The 17,326-nt window shown below is 47.5% G+C and overlaps 1 protein-coding gene across 7 annotated transcripts in view; it reads right to left on the bottom strand.

The window, feature by feature from the left end:
* Csmd2 (CUB and Sushi multiple domains 2) overlaps positions 1 to 17,326 on the bottom strand; it is a 569,993-nt gene that overhangs the window by 31,948 nt on the left and 520,719 nt on the right. For 6 of the 7 annotated variants that reach the window (XR_010066640.1, XR_010066641.1, XR_010066642.1 and 3 more), the window contains 7 exons: positions 16,298 to 16,483; positions 15,191 to 15,385; positions 13,845 to 14,018; positions 12,324 to 12,497; positions 7,304 to 7,477; positions 4,580 to 4,768; positions 1,367 to 1,540 (listed from right to left, as the gene is read on the bottom strand). Coding sequence is in view for 1 of the 7 variants with exons in the window: in XM_063288624.1 (XP_063144694.1) it covers positions 1,367 to 1,540; positions 4,580 to 4,768; positions 7,304 to 7,477; positions 12,324 to 12,497; positions 13,845 to 14,018; positions 15,191 to 15,385; positions 16,298 to 16,483 (1,266 nt within the window). In the remaining 6 variants the exon portion in view is untranslated. The remainder of the gene's footprint in view (positions 1 to 1,366; positions 1,541 to 4,579; positions 4,769 to 7,303; positions 7,478 to 12,323; positions 12,498 to 13,844; positions 14,019 to 15,190; positions 15,386 to 16,297; positions 16,484 to 17,326) is intronic. The other variant, XR_010066645.1, reaches the window with a different exon arrangement.

The following is a 17,326-nucleotide window of genomic DNA, read 5'->3' as shown; positions in this document are numbered from 1 at the left end:
TCATCTTTTGAGTGGTTCATGAGTTTAACAAGGCTGAACGCCAGAAGTGCTTGTCGGTGGTCATAGCAATTCATCTGGGGTTAATGCAGGAAGCCAGGAGCCCTTCTGCACAGTTGTTTTGAGATCTTTTCCTTTTTGGAGAAACTTAATAAATATCTGGTTCGATAGTCTATCAGGGTCCTAAACACAAGTAACCAGGCTCTTCTGGAAGCTTGAACGACAAGGGCTGTGCGTCTTACAGGGAGATGGGTTCTGTGTGACGAGGAGGTTGGGATCGTTACCTGTAGGAAGGATCTGGAAGAGGGAAGGGCTAGGGATTGGTAAGGGGAAGGTGGGCTCCCTGGGGATCTCAGGCTACAGGAGCAGCTGCACCCTGGAGACATTCCTTGGTAGCGCCAGGTAGGTTTACGTCAAAAGAGACTCAGCTGGGGCTGCTCACAGTTTAGCCTGGTGGTTTCTGTTACTGTTTGTACAATTCACTTTCAGACGTATGGTTCTGTTGCAAGACATTATGGATGAATTTCTTGCTTAGGGAATGCAGACATGGGAATTTTTAAAAGCTGTATGTATGTATGTATGTATGTATGTATGTATGTATGTATGTATGTATGTGTATGAGTGCAAGCCAGAAGAAGGCATCAAATTCCATTACAGATGGTTGTGAGCCGCCATGTGGTTGCTGGAAATTGAACATGGGAGCTCTGGAAGAGCAGTCAGTGTTCTGAACCACTGAGCCACCTCTCCAGCCCCAAGAAGAGTTTCTTTGTGTATTCCTGGCTGTCCTGGAGCTCACCCTGTAGACAGAGATCTATGTACCTCTGCCTCATGAGTGCTGGGATTAAAGGTGTGTCACCAATGCCCGGGGGACATAGGATCTTTGTTACTTCAATAAGATGTCAGAGTTCTCATGTCAGAGACTAGTGATTTCGAATATAGTAACAGGACATGCCTGGGTACTGGTGTCTCAGGGTGGAGACTATCCCAAGTGTTAATCAGGACATGGGATAAGTTCAATTAGATACTGTTGAGAGCGAAGGAGGCAGGATGGGTCCCAGAGAGCCTGATACAGAGGAGAAAAAGTCACAGGCACAAATATGACAGACTGGACCGCCGTCCCCAGGAGCATGGACTCAGATTTCTAGATAAAACTAAAGCTCCAGGTAGACCTCCTCAAGCAGTACCTTCCCTATTTTTGCAATCTATTGGCTGTTTGGGCCAAGAATTGATGAAAGGCTAGAGTGTGCTTTAAGTTCTTTCTAGAGATGCTGTCATAGGAAAGATGGGGTACAGGTTCCTAAGCTGTAAGGGCCTCCTGTTCACGGACCATGCTCCTACCAGTCACCTGCACATACTCCACACTTCATACCTGAGCAGTGGGGGAGGGAGCCTGTCCAGTGTCCGTCCAGTCCACACATGCGGGTGGCATTTCCCACCAGAGTCCGCTTGCCCGTGCAGCTGTAACGCACAACGGCCCCCACTATGTAGCTGTCTCCAGACATTTGGGCGTGAGGTGGAGAGCCAGGATGGCCACAGGACACCACTGTGGGAAGAGAGCAAACATCTGAGTGACTTTGTTTGGAATGGGCCACCATCACTCCACACATGCTTCGTGTGGGAAGTGAGGAGGGAGAGGAAACCTTGATATATATTAGAGTCAACTTCCTGCTACCACATGCATCAAGCACCAGCAGACAAAGCCTGCCCACTTCACCACACCGTCTCTGAATTGGAAGCAAAGATTAACGTGTAGGCAGCACTTAGTAGGTATGCAGCCTGCTGACTTCACCACAGTTTCTGAATTGGAAGCAAACATTAAAACCTATGCAGCACATAGTAGGTGTGCAGTCTACCCACTTTGCTCACACCGCCTCTGAATTGGAAGCAAAGATTAACACCTATGTAGCACATAGTAGGGATGCAGCCTGCTCACTGCACCACAATATTGCTAAATTGGAAGCAAAGAATAATTGATACTTATTAATATCCACCTTAATACCTATTAATATCAACCTTAATACCTATTAATATCTACTTTAATACCTATTAATATCTACTTTACCTATTAATACCTACTAATTAATAATACTTTAAATAAGGTGGTCAAGAGCGGTTTCTTCGAGATGACAGACGAGGCAGGCCTATTCTGTCTGGGACAAGAACGTCAAGGAAGGAACATGAGGTGTGCAGGTCCAAGGCCCAAGGTCCAAGGCTCTAATGAACTTGGTGTGTGTCTTGGCTCACATTCTTGTTTCTATGACCAAATATCTGGCAAGAAGTAACTTGGGGGGGGGGGGATAGGGTCTACTTGGGTTCAGTTTGAGGGGATCAGTCCGTCCTGGTGGGGAAGGCATGGAGGCAGGAGTGAGAGGCAGTTGGTCACACTGCGTCTGAAGTCAGGGAGTAGAGAGTGGACAGGAAGTGAGACAACTATACCAAGGCCTGTATTCAGTGACATGCTGCTTGTAGGGAGGTTCTACCTCTTAAAGCTTTCAAAACGTTCCCTGATAGAGGCGCTAGTTGGAGACTCAGTGCTGAAATCCGTGAGCCTGTGCGGGACTTTTCACATTCAAACCATAGCAGTGTGTAGAGCAGATTCTCGACCTTCCTAATGCTGGGCCCCTTTAATACAATTCCTCGTGCTGTGGTGACCCCAGCCATGAAATTATTTTCATTGCTACCTCATAACTAATTTTGCTATTGCTATGAATCATAATGTAAATGTCTGATATGCAGGATGGTCTTAGGTGATATGAAAGGGTCGCTGGATCCACAAAGGGGTCTCGACCCACAGGTTGAGAACAGATGGTGTAGTTGAGCCAGGGAAGAGTGGAGAAAGACATTGGGTTGGGGCACTGGGAGCTGGGTCATGATGTGACATTTTGACTTTATTCTAAGTGTGATAGGAAGCCACACGAGGACATGACTTGGTCTATACCACAGCAGGGCCACACTGGGTGCTCTGTGGAGGAAGGATTGGGGTGAGGCTACCATGAACCTGTTTCAGTGGTTCCAGAAGGTATGGTCACGGCTTTGATTGAACATTGGAGTGAAGTAGGAGGATCTCCATAGTCACAGTAGCTTCTGTCAAAACAGGGCACAAGGCAGGACACTGATGCTAAGGAGGACAGGGGACCAGAGGACCCCTTATGATCAGAAGCCACCAAAGCCCAAAGCCTGACTGGCGGGCACATCATACGCAGACAGCTGTCCATTTAAAATTCCTGATAACTTATCATTCATACATGGGACTGGGTGGCCATGTCACCTTAGGCAAGGGTGGTATGGGCAGTGAGCCGTGGTCGCAGTCTCCTGTTACACCTAGAAGCAAGGGCTTTGGATAGTCACCCAGACTGGAAGGCTCCCAACAGGTACATGACTCACAGAGACAGGTACATGGGTGAGAGCCACTACTCAATAGTCAGTAATACCTCAGGGATACATTGTTGCCTCTGTGTTAGAAAGACGGGGAGAGAGTAACGCCCCCTCCCCCACGGTTTCAGAGTGCCGAGACCCAAGGGCACAGCTTATCTCATAAGACTGTGAGGCTACAACGAGTGTCATGGCTTAAGCCCCTCTGCTGGCTTTGTTTTTCTCCATATTGTCCCCGTATCTTTTCCTAATAGCAATTAATGTAGCTATCCCTTATGGGGTAGCCTCAGGTACCAGGGAGTAAACTAGTGTTCCTGACTTGCCCATGCAGTGTCTGGATGCTGGAAGATGGTTTTCCTCATCATTTTCAAAGTGGAAGAAGCCACGACTCTGGGACGATGGTGGACTTCCCCCAGCCGAGTGGCTTGTTCAGTGACAACCCTAGAGTTGGCATCCAAGCTGACCTGGATACTGGCACCCAGCCTCAAGGGGAAGTTTTGCTTCAGTCCTACTGAGGGGAGAGGGGTGCATGTCTTGTGTGAAGGTTAAAGTTGAGTGTCAGCATGGTAAGATCTAGAATTACCTGGAAGACAGCCAGGGCATGGCCATAAGGGACTTTATGGACTGGGTGACATAAAATGAAAAAAATTTAAATGTGCGCGTGCTTGCCACCATTCAGGGCTTGGGGCCTGGACTGAATGAATAGAAAAGGGGGAAAAAAAGACAGAACAGCAGCATTCACCTCCCTTTGCTTCCTTGCTGACTCCTGTGGCCATGATGTCTCCACCACCGTGAACTGCATCCCCAGACTGTGCTTTTGTTAGACATACTGCCAAAGCACAAAAGAGGTAACTGATACATTCTATCTTTCTGGGAAAGCCAGAGAGGGTTAAAATGAAGACACGGCATCTCTGTACGGCCAGCTCTGACGGAGGGGGGATTCTCCTAGGATTTGTGGGTTCACAGCAGTACCAGAGAGGAAAGGGAATGTTCCCTGTTCAGGAAGAACATGTGAGGATTAGTCTACTATATCTCTATACCAGGGCTTCAAGAAGGGCCCTGATGTCCAAGGAGCAGCCAAGAGTGCCAGAGTGGTACAACACGCATGTGCACATACATGAACATGTGTGTGCGTGTGCGTGTGCATGTGCATGCACTCTGAGATACATCCCTTCGCCAGCTACTTGAAGAGGCCAATGGATCTACTTACAGAGACACTGTGGGCGTGGCCGGTCCCAAGTGCCGTCCCCCTGGCAGCTGAGGGCAGGTGCGCCCAGGAGGTAGAAGCCGTGGTTGCACTGGTAGGACACGGTGGTGCCGAAGCTGAACCTGTGGGGGCCACTGGCGTGGACTTGCCGCACGCTGTTCTCTTGGTGCCCAGGATCAGTACAGTTGATGACTGTCATGGAAAGTGACAGGGAGACACAGAGATTTGGATGTGAAGGATTTTTCTCAAGCTTTGAAGTGAGAATTGGGGAGTCTAGACAGACGCTTCTCGCCCAGCCGAGTCTCTAGATCAAAGCTTGCTGCCAGAGTAGACACTGCAGGGGAGGCTGGTCTGGTCTTGAGGCCACAGCCCTTCTTCCCTGCCTTGGTCACCTGGTCGTGGATTTATCTTCCATGTCCAGGTGGCCGTCACCTCCCATAAAGAGCCTGCCTCTCCTCCTAGAATACTCAGTCTTTCTTCCTCAGTGTTCCCAGTGTGGCTGCTGGCCTGGGATGATTTATCTCCACTCTTGCACGCCTCAAGGGCATGGCTGTCTTGCCTCTGTGTATCTGATCCCTGGCAAAAGGTGGCCCCTTCTCAAAACTCATCTGTTATAAGACAGGCACATCTAAGCTGGGTCGAATAGCCCTTGATCTTGTTCTGAAATTGTTTTAGTCACTTTTTTATGACTATTTCAAGTAAGCATTAGTGTCCCGGAGGATTCAGCTGGCCTTCAAGTGAGCAAGGGTTTCCAAAGAAGCTTTACTCAAGTTCGGCATGCTTAGAATAACAGCACCGTAACCATACTATGTGCTTTGGCTTTCAAACAATTTCGTATGCAATGTATGACCTGAGCCTCATCCTCATAGAATAAGGTAGTCAGGAAAAGTGATTCAGGAAAAGTAAAGTGAGATAGATATTCACTTTATTGTACAAGGTGTGTGTGTGTGTGTGTGTGTGTGTGTGTGTGTGTGTGTGTGTAGTATGTATGTACATGTGTGTGCATGGGCACGTATGTACATGTGAATGCAGGACAGCCTTGTATGACATCTTCAGCAACTTTCCCCACCTCCTCCAAGATAGAGCCTCCCAATGGCTGGATCTCAGCAACTATGCTAGACTGGCTGAAGCAAGCCCCAAGGACCTGCCTGTCTCTAGTGCCTCTATCTAGTGCTGGGACTACAGGCATACCACCACATCTGATTTTTAATTAATTAATTGGTCTACTTATTCATTTTATACCCTGCTCACTGCTCTCCTCTCTGTCAGCCCTCCAATTCTCCCCTCCCATCTCCCTTCCCCTTCTCCCCTGGGTATCCCTCAACTCTGACACTTCAAGTCTCTTCAAGGCTAGGTGCTTCCTCTCCCACTGCAGCCAGACAAGGCAGCCCAGCTGTGCAGGCAATAGTTTTTTGGATGGCCCCTACTCCAGTTGTTAGGGACCCACATGGAGATCAAAAATTTATCCCATCTACAAGAAATGCAGGGATTGGGGTTAGATCAGAGACTGAGCGAACAGCCAACCAATAACCAGCCCAACCTGAGATCTAGCCCATGCTCACGCATCAATCCCTGATGCCTGGCTCTTATGTGTGGGTTCTGGGGCTCTGGCTCAGGTGCTCATGCCCCTTAGCAGGTGCTTTAATGGCTGGGCTAAATCTCCAGCCCTAGGGTATTTGTTTGACCTTTGATGAGTTCCTCTGAGGCTTCACTGCTCTACTGTTGTAAAAAGCCCTTCAAGGCTCTAGAGGTTTATCAGGAATAGCTTACATGGCCACTTCTGGAATCTGATTTCCTCTCTGCATCTCTTATCTTCCACCCTGGCTGCCTGACCTCACTTCTTAGACTCGTTAGCATTTGCTTTCATTCCGTTCTGCTGTTTAAATTTTTCCTCATCAACAGAGCTCTACCAAACGTGGTTACAGAGAAGTCACAGCAGCCATTTTGCAGCCATGAGGACGGACCAAGATGTTGCTCAGAGGTGATGCAACTTCTGAATTCCTTGTTTATGTGAGAAAAGGCCCTCTGTGCACACACCACACACAGACACACTTACACACATGCACAGACACACAGACACATGCATCTACACAAGGCACACACAAACAGGCAGAGAGACATATGCACGCTAACACACACGTGTACACATACATGCAGTCATACATACATGCCGTCATACATACATGCATATATACACATACTCACATAAAAACAGTTATAAGACAGACACACACATGCAGACACACACAAACACATGTACACAGACAGACATGTATATGCACACACAGTCACACACACATACGCATACACGCACTCATATACACACATATTAGCAGCACAGAGACAGACACAATGACACACACACAGAAAGACACAGACACAGACACATACACATACACAGACACACACACAGACACACACACACACACACACACACACACACACACACACACACACTGGGGCATTATATGATGATAAATTACTTTTCCTATGAACTAAATAAGGCTTGTGAGATGAAACTGTTGATTTGCTCAAATGACCCAGGATAATCACACAATGGTATCTAGGGATTGAAAATCTCTGCTTGTGACCCTTCTGTGTCCCAAGAGTTCCTTGGATGAGGGATAATAATATTGGGACTGAATTCTATGGCTTGCCCTCCTGGGCCACAGAAGCTCAGACAGTTGGGGTGGTGGGGAAGACAGCGGGGCAGGAAGGGCGACTTACTTCTGCAGGTGGGCAGTGTGTCACTCCACTGCCCACTGGCCAGGCACTGGGACCTAGCTGCCCCCTCGGCCATGTATCCTGGGTTGCAGACAAACTTGACCACATCGTTGAGGTTGAACTGGCTGCCCTGAGTAAGGCCGTTGACTGGATTGCCTGGGTGTCCACAGGTAATTGCTGCAATAAGAACGGAAGACAGGTGAGCCCGCCTACTGCTCCACACCCCCACATCAGACTCTTCTCTCCCAGGATGGTGTCTGTCTACAGGGGAGCAGGTTTCTGCCGGGTTGCTGAGGTGGTGGCCTAGGCAGGGTATGCTTTGCAGGTAGCATTGTATGCCAACCTTGTACCAACTGGGCAAAAGGATCACGGCGCTCACCAAATCTAAAAGCCACTCAGTCTCATTCAAAAGTGAGGCAACTGCTGAGCATGGCGACCTAAGGAGTCCTGACCTTTAAGGGAAGACGGACCTGAAAGTCTGCAAAGGAGACAGAGGCTCGACCAGAGACAAAGCCCAGTGCAGCCCAGCATGAGGGGCGGAGTCAGGGCCAAGGGACAGCCCCAAGCCTCGAAAGATAATCTGAAGTCCTGTCAAGTAGTTGAAGGAGGAAGAACATCTCTCTGTGGATTCATCAGTGATCCAGCCATAGCTCCCTGCCTCCCACTTATTCCCAGGCTGCAGGCCTTGTCTGGGGACAGCAGGGGCATCCACTGACACTCATTGCCACCTCCTGGGCACTGTTGTGTCCCCAGGATCCTGTGCTTGCCACCTCTCCAGAGCTTTGTCTGTGACATCCTGTCTCCTGTCCTGACTCTTCTGGTAGTGGGGCTTAGGTCAAGGGCTTCTATTCATGAGGGGGTTCTCTTTAGCTGGAGCAGAGAAACACTGGGTGGTGGTGGTGGTGGTGCAGAACTTGGCTCAAACTGCAGTGGCCTTTGCTGCCAATGAGAGAGAGTAAGGTGACTGGAGTAGACAGTTGTGATACCTGACTTGAACTGGAGAAACTCTCAGGGGCTCAGAAAAGCATGTCTGCATGCCTCTGAGGGTGTGCCAGAAATGAGGTCAGGAGGGCTCTGACCCAATGACCTGGTTAGCCAGCCCTCGATGGAATGATCACCCTATGGCAGCTGGGAGATGGTGCAAAGGAAGAGGCTCGGTCTAGTTGGAGGAAGTCCATCATTAAGGGTTTTTCCTCAGGGTTCTGGCTTCTTGCTGTACTGCCTTTCTTTGCTTCCTGGTTGCTCTGATGTGAACAGCTGGGCTCCACCTTACCCTTCCCACCACTTCTGAAATCGGGAACCAAAACTTGTTTGTGCCAGGCATGGTGGTTCGGAAGGATGAAAGCCCGGGTTCTTATCTCAACACCTTTGACTCTGACCCACGTCTAACAAGGAGCATCTCTGGGTTAGGGAGGCATTCTCCATTCAGGCATTTCCCCTGGAGCTCCTGGGTGCCGTGAAAGGTTTTGTCTTGACACGTCAGAAGGGACAGCTGGATGTGGATGGGTCTCACCTTCTGTAAAGCCAACACTGAAGAGGTCCCTAAGAGTGATTTCAGACACTGTTGTGGAACAACCTGCTTCTCTGTGGCCTGCGCTGTGAGTGAGGAGCTAGACGAACAGCAATTAAAAAGAAAACTTTTCCCCATAACAGTTCGGAACAAAGCCTTGCCTTTTACATAAAGGCTCACTTTAGGGAACTCTAAAAAGTGAAGAATTTTCCAAATTACTTGCAGACTCAGAGGATAATGGTGGCCACGTAAATTCCCCCCAAATGCAAATTTACAAGAACAAATAAAAGAACAGAAAACCCAAGTCTGCGGAAACCAAGGCAGGGACTGCCACGGGCTTTAAATTGCTTGGAAGTTGAAGAATGTAAGTGTCCAGGCACAGCAGCCCGGAGCCAGATCTTAAACTGTAATCCAGAGAGTGCTTGAGGAATAAGAGCAGAATAGATACATTTAGAGAACCACGGGATATCCAGAGAAGTTGTCTTGCAGCATTCAGTCCTCGTAGAAATATTAGACTTGAGGGACCAAGTGAAAAACAGCCAGAACCTTCCTGAGGACCACCCAGAGCGAGGCTAATATTGTACTTCTAAAAGCTGATTGCTCAGAGTGTAGATCGGTGGCTACTCAGGGGAGGGTCAAGTGGGTAAAGGAAATGCTGGTGTCTCGATTCAGAGTTGTAGTGGCATAGGACAGGGCAGCAAAGTCGAGGGATCCAGTGTGCAGCACCCTGTCTGCAGTTAACAATACAACACTGTATTGTACATTGGAGAATTCCCAAGAGAGTGGAGGTTGGGTATGCTCACCACATACCCACAAAGGAAAGGAGGTGAACTGTAATATACTTGACAGTTGCCATCATTTCTCTATGAAAATGCATCCTGAAATAGGCTTAAATAAGTACAATTTTTTAAAAAAAAAGTTGAAGTATACATACATACACACACAGGAATGTTCACATGTGTGCATACACACACAGAGGAAATGCTCATGTATGTGCACACACACACACACATACACATGTACTCAGAAACATACACTGAAAAATGTAGGATGGAGGACTAATTTCAGAAAATCAAACAAATTAACTTGTGGTCAAGGATTTTATGACCAATCTTGCTGCCTTTCAAACGACAAGGAAAGAACAGAGTTTTAAATATTCAAGTACGAGTTGGTTCACACCTATTACACCAGGTGGAAGGAAAGGATTGCATATTTGAGGTGACATAAGCAGACCCCCATCCTAAAATACCAAGGACTGGGAATGCAGCTTTAGTGGTAAAGTGTTTATGGAGTATACACACCAGGTCATCTGTTGGATCTGCAGGGGACACACACACACACACACACACACACACACACACACACACACATACAGCAGCACATACACACGCTAAAAACCAAAACCACCACCACCAGCACCACAACCCATGGAGGAACTTGAAGAATACTATGCTAAGGGTTATACTGACTACTAAAGATTAGACTTGACCCTACTAAGGAGTAACTGGGATGCTTCAGCAGTGTTGATGATGAATTTAAATGTAGGTTCAAGAATGAAGCAAAGATAGGAAAAGGAATAGAATTATGATACATGAATTCCATGACACATGTTCTCAGCCCTGACAGAGTAGGAGAAATGCCCCCGAGAATGGAAATGGGAGAGAGGAACATGTGGTGTAGCCATTATGTGAAAGTTCATGGATTCTAGTGTTGGCCAACTAGGCAATAAAGATTTGAATAGAAAAAAAGGGGAACTGACAGCATTACAGCTCGATAAGTGGAAATGGCAACAACAAAGAGAACAGACTGTGACGACAGAGAACATAAGAGCATTAGGACTGAACATGTAAGGCATATCCCCCCTATATGAATGACTTTAATCTACGAGCAGGAAGATTTTCATATTGGCTTGTGTGGTGGTTTGAAAGAGCTTGGCCCACAGGAAGTGGCGCAGTTAGGAGGCGTGGCCTTGTTGGAGCAAGTGTGTCACCCAGTAGGCAGGCTTTGAGGTTTCCTAGTGTTCAAGCTCCAGCCAATGAGGAAGAGAGACTCTCCTGGCTGCCTTCAGAAGACAGCTCTCTTCCACTGCCTGTGGACAGAGATGAAGAATTCTCAGCCCCTTCTCCAGCACCACGCGGGCCTGGATGCTGCCATGTTTCCAGCCATGATGATAATGGACTAAACCTCTAAAACTGTGAGCTGGTCCTATTTAAATGTTGTCCTTTACAAGAGTTGTCTTGGTCATGGTATCCCTTCACAGCAATTAAGACAGCATGCAAAAGGGGTTGGGGATTTAGCTCAGTGGTAGAGCGCTTGCCTAGGAAGCGCAAGGCCCTGGGTTCGGTCCCCAGCTCCGAAAAAAAGAACCAAAAAAAAAAAAAAAAAAAGACAGCATGCAAGAGTGCAGTTTAATAGACGTGCCTGCCATTGAGGGCTAGTCAAAGGTGTCCTGGGGACAAGTGTGGAAGTTGGAATTCTAAGTCTGAAATCAAGAAGAGTAAAATAAAATCCAGGTTGAAGAGCATTAAGTGTGACGAAGGAGATCCTGCTAAAGGTGAGGAGTTACGATTCGCTACAGGGGTCTGAGAGCTCTGCATATATTCACACCACAGAACATGGCAACCACCCGCAGGAAATGTAAGGAAAAATGCCAACACACTGGTAACGGAACACTTCAAACATGTCTTTCATGGGGGCAAAATCGGGAAGAAACTGTGAAGGGCATCATTTATAAAGTACATCTTAGGAGTACATGTGCCCATAGATACAGCAGAATTATCCACGATGCTTTCCTTCTCAAGTGTAAATGGAATATTCATAACAATCGACTAGCTGTTTATTCAGGAGGAAAGCATCAGTAAATTGCAAGAAATAGAATTATTGTGCATAAAACGTATATAAAATAAAAGCAAAAAAGGTCCTTTGGCTTAGAAATTTTAAAAAATTATTAAAATCTTCTGAGTTGGGGTTGGGGATTTAGCTCAGTGGTAGAGCGATTGCCTAGCAAGCGCAAGGCCCTGGGTTCGGTCCCCAGCTCCGAAAAAAAAAAATGAAAAAAAAAAGAAGAAAATCTTCTGAGTTTAGGGGTGGGCAATAAATGAGAAATTAAGCTTCTAAAAATAATAAACATTTATTACTCGTATATATGAGGTATAATTAAAATAGTTGAGCATAAGAAATTTTGTAGTTCCACATAAAAAATAACACAAAGTGAGAGACTGAAAACGAGTGAGCTTTTTTTGTATATGCTTGCCGTTTGCTTACTGTATGTGCACGTGTGTGTAATGCGATTCACATACAAACTAGAAAACCAACAAAAAATGTAAATCAGAAGTCACAAGGGAATAATAAAACCCGTAGTTCAGGACGGCATAGAAGAAATAGATGCAGTGCCCACATCTTTGGGGGAGGAGAAGAAAGTACACCACCTTTAGCTAACCTAATCAGGAGGCAAAGGGAGGAAGTCCGTGTTGACTCAGCCCCATGGCTAGGGAGAGTGGCCGACATACTTACGCACACAGAAAGGGGTCTTGCCCGACCAGTGATGATCCTGTTGGCAGATGCGCACAGACATGCCGATCAGGCGGAAGCCAGCCCTGCACTGGTACACCACACTGCCTCGGTAGTTGAAGTTTTCCCCGTTGATGTGTCCGTTGACAATGGGCTCTGGGGTCCCACAGTGTCCAGCTTTGGTGGGATAGGGGAAGAGAGTCAACCACAGAGTAACATCTAGAGAGTGGGGCAGAGCTTAGCTGGGGTGGGAGGGAAAGGGCCAAGTACTCAGCCATGCTCCGTTGTCCTACCTCCCCTAGAGAACAGTGATCCAGGAGTGAGTTTGGGAAGTCCTTACTTGACAGTAACAGAACTGTGGGCTTGGTGACCCCCTCACCCCCATCAGCCATGACCATTCTTTCCTGGGTCCTGCTTCTGTGTCTGTACACAGATGGGGAGTTACCACATTTTTCAGTCTCTGTGATTGGTTTGAGTAAGTCCCCCATAGTGTCATGCATTAGAAGCCTGGTGCCCAGCCTTGAGGAGGTTGGGAGGATGCTAGGTCATGCCCAGGAAGCAGAATTCCCCTGCCTCTGATTATGCCGTGACGTATTCTGCTTCACCACAGTCCAAAGACGGTGGGCGACAAGTGATTGTGGGCCAACAATTCCAGAACTGTGAGTTCTGTGATTAATCTCTCCTGTCTGTAAATGGATTATCTTAGGTATCTTGTCCTGTCTGATAGAAAGCTGACACAAGGACCATTCCCTGGGTACCTACTGCCTATTGAGCACCAGGGCCCAAATGAAGCCATCATAGCTTATACTGCTGATGACAACCACGCAAAGGCAGATGCTTGGCCAAATGTGTCTTTCTTTTTGAGTGACATCTCACCGTGTTACTTTCATTAAAGGAAGCTTGGGCACAGTAGATCCCTGGCATTCCTTTGGTCCCTTTGACTAGGTAGCAGTAGTTCATAACTGTACCCCAAACCAGTGCCTGAGAAGGTGACTACTGGTCATGACCTTCTGTGACCTGGAGGTCACTAGTGTGTATTTCAGGAACAGATCATTCAATCAGGCATGCATGGCTGAGACCCTCTTCTGGAGCTGAGAGAAGCCAGAAAAAAATAATAGGAAAGAGATCTTAGATTAGGCTCAGTCAGGGAGTACATTAGCCCTGGGAGCAATGAAAAATTTCTCCTTAGTAAGCTCTTGTTTGCCTAGTGCATATGTATGTGTGTATTATAATGTGCATACATATTAACAAATGGGTGCATTTAAAATAATTCTCTACTATATAATACAAAGAATATTTTGGGTGCATTATAAGAATGCTACACTGGCCATCTTAGGGGATAATTAGATGAGCGGGTTGTCCTTCTGATTAAAGTATGGTCCCCCAGAGGCTGGTCTCGTTCTTTCAAGTTCCCCAAGGGAAGCTACTCTCTGGCTCTAGTCATAGTGGATGCCGCAAAGTTGGTGCTTGGAGTAAGTACTTTTTGAGAGTAAGCAGGTTGGGTGGGCTTGGAGGACCACTCACCAAGGCAGCGGACTTCGGAGCCACTCCAGAGTCCATTGGACATGCACTCCCGCACCCTGGAGCCTACCAGTGTATATCCGGAATTGCAGGAGAAGATGGCAGTTGCCCCATAGACAGACATTGTTCCAATGCGGTGTCCACTCGGGGGTGTGGGGAGCTCTCCACAGGAGATGACTGAAAAGATCATAAAATGCTCAATAAACCAGTCCTGAGACAGACAAACAGGTAGTGTATTACACTATAGGGCCTATGGCTTTCCTTTCCCTTCTGCAAGTGATCCCAAGAACACACACTTTCACCCTGGTCTCGAGGAATGGCCTTTGAGACCCAAAGAACCAAAGAAAAGTGATTAACAGTGAAGACGAGGCAGACAGACTTAGGTGGTCCTCTATGTTCCTCTCTTACTTCCTGTACACACCCTGTATCTGGCTCCTGATCTTCCATGGATTCTCCTCTCTCTGCCTCCAGCCTTGTCATGGGAGTGCTGGGATCACAGGTGCACTCAGTATCACAAGCTGCCTTCACGAGTGTTGTGGGGATCTGAACTACGTCCTCCCACTTGCATGGCAAACTGTTTCTCTGCTGAGCCATCTCCCAGCAAGCCACACACTGTTATCTTTGTACCTTTCTGGTACCTGGCATATAGGTGGGCCACAAAGAATGAATTAATCAGTGCATTCTGAGCTGGAGGTTCTTTAACAGGGAGCCTTTCCTAAGATGACACGGTGCAAATGGGATGGTTTGTATATGCTCAGGGAGTGGCACGGTTAGGGGTGTGTGGCCTTGTTGGAGTGGGTGTGGCTTTGTTGGAGGTGTGGCCTTGTTGGAGTAGGTGTGGCCTTGTTGGAGGTATGGCCTTGTTGGAGTAGGTGTGGCCTTGTTGGAGGTGTGGTCTTGTTGGAGTAGGTGTAGCCTTATTGGAGTGGGTGTGTCGCTGGGGTGTGACTTATATGACCCTACTCCTAACTGCCTGGAAATCAGTATTCTGCTAGCAGCCTTCAGATGATGATGTAGAACTCTCAGCTCTCCCTACACCGTGCCTGCCTGGATGCTGCCAAGTTCCTGCCTTGATGATAATGGACTGAACCTCTAACCCTGTAAGCCAGCCCCAATTAAATGTTGTCCCTATAAGACTTGCTTTGGTCACGGTGTCTGTTCACAGCAGTAAAACCCTAACTAAGAGAGCTAAGAAGCAAGACTTTCCCAGCTCCAGATTCTGGGTGAATGTCAAAAAATGGTGTGCTGCACTCACTGGTGGTGGGGAACCCCTCAATCTATTGTATGTCTGAAATGGGTCGGGTAGGAAACACCACACGAATGGGCCCATATGTCCTTCCCCGGCTTACTTTGGCAGGTGGGCATAGACTCCCCCAGGCTCCATCTACCGTTGGCCTGGCAGCGGATGACCCTTTGGCCTGTGTAGTAGTAGCCAGGGTCACAGATGAGCATCAGCTGGGCCTGGAACTGATACTGGGTCTCAAAGATGAGCCTCCACCGGCCATGCTCCACACTGATGCTGCTGATATCAGGACAGGTCACAGCTGGGGAAACAAGGGGCAGGGAAGAGAGTTAGCTAACTGGTTATGGAAGACATCACAGGGGTCTAGAACAAGGGACTGAGGAAACTCAAGGTGGTAATGATGAATTGGGAAACATTCGGTCCTAGGCAGGTTTGATCACTGATGAATGAAGAGGGGAGGAGGGGTGTGAGTGGGGGTCCAGATCTGTAAAAGAAAGTAGTAAGACTTGTGTTTCGCTGGCATTACCTACTGGCTATGGGCTGCACATTCTATTTGGTCAGATTTTAGAACTGTTCCCCCACCCCCTTTCTCTTTTGGATGATTCTCAAATAGCCAAGGCTAAGGGTGGCTTTGAACTTCTGATCCTCTTGTCTTCAATCCTGGGGTGATGGGGTTACAGATGTCCTACCACCCATGGTTTATATTGGGCAAGCACTCTGTGAATTGAGGTATAGCCCTAGCTGGAAAAGCCAGAAATCTGGATATTTATTTAAATTTTCTTGATTCTAAAATATAATATAAAGGTAATATGTGTATGTATGTACACTTTTAATGGGACAACAAAACCCAAATCTGTATCATTGGACTAAATCCGTCTCATTGGGCTGCCTATTTGTCTTTTGGTCCTCCAAATTACCACATCAGAGGGCTGAGATCAAGGGACATTCATGCAGCGTTTGGGTCATTCCGAGTGCCATGATAGTTTATGAAAACGCCCCAGAGCATGATGGTCCTTCAGTGTTCAGAGTAAGTTACAATGGGGACCATGGGAATAGATAGATGCCCACGCTTGTCCTCCCTGGGTCTCCTACCCCCTCCTTTCCATGCAGACTTTCTGCTCTTTACTGAACTTAAAGCCCACTCCTTAAGGGCATCTTTTCAGCTGTATATCCGGCTTCTCCTGCCCCCTGCCCCCACGCCCCTCGGACTCACGGACACACTGTGGGGGGACATTGCTGTTGCTCCACAGGCCAGTGTCCAGACACTCTGTGGTGGCCTCAGCACCCGTCTGGAGGTGGTAGCCTTCATTGCAGCTGTACACAGCCTTAGTTCCCACTGTGTACTCCTTGCCAAACACAATTCCATTTTTGGGGGCAGCAGGGAGACCACAGGATATAGCTAGCAAGGGAGAAGGGATGTCATGAGCATTTCTGACTCAAGCTGTACAGAACATAACATTTTCATCTTTCCCATTAAGGACCTTAAAACGTACAGTAGAAACTAACAAACGAAAACCCTCTAAGGAAAGACAACAGGAGAGCCATCGCCAGGGATATTAGGAAAGGACACATCGGAGGGTAGAGTGGAGATAGATAGGCGTTCACAGATTAAATGTAGGGCCAGGGCTGCAGCTCAAGACTTACAGGAAAGAGGCACAAGGTCAGACTTTCTTCTGTTCTGCCCCACAGGGGAATGTGAAGCCTCAAGCCTCAGCTTGCTGAGAAGAACCAAGTGTCCCCTCTTCCTTAGGGTGTGGGGACAGAATTTCTTGAGCGAGTCAGGAATGCCAAGGTGGGGGTTAGCCTTCCAAGGGGTACTTTTCTTCCTTCCTTCCTTTCTTTCTTTCTTTCTTTCTTTCTTTCTTTCTTTCTTTCTTTCTTCCTTCCTTCCTTCCTTCCTTCCTTTCTTTCTTTCTTTCTTTTTTGGTACTTTTCTTAATAAAAGTTCTTACTGCACTTTATTTAATTTGTGTACGTGTGTGTGCATGCACACATATGAACACTCAAATGCACACACACATACACACACAAAAGCACTCATGTACACACATACATACACGAGCACTCATGTGCACACACACACATACACACACAGATGGGAACTCATGTGCATGCACACACACACACTAGCACTCACATGCACCCACACACACAAGCACTCATGTGCACACACACATACACACACACATACACACACAGATGGGAACTCATGTGCATGCACACACACACTAGCACTCACATG

The sequence above is a fragment of the Rattus norvegicus genome, chromosome 5, assembly GCF_036323735.1.
Source record: "Rattus norvegicus strain BN/NHsdMcwi chromosome 5, GRCr8, whole genome shotgun sequence".
NCBI lineage: Eukaryota > Metazoa > Chordata > Mammalia > Rodentia > Muridae > Rattus > Rattus norvegicus.
Note: the sequence above shows the minus strand (reverse complement) of the source record. Positions and strands in the feature narration are given on the sequence as shown.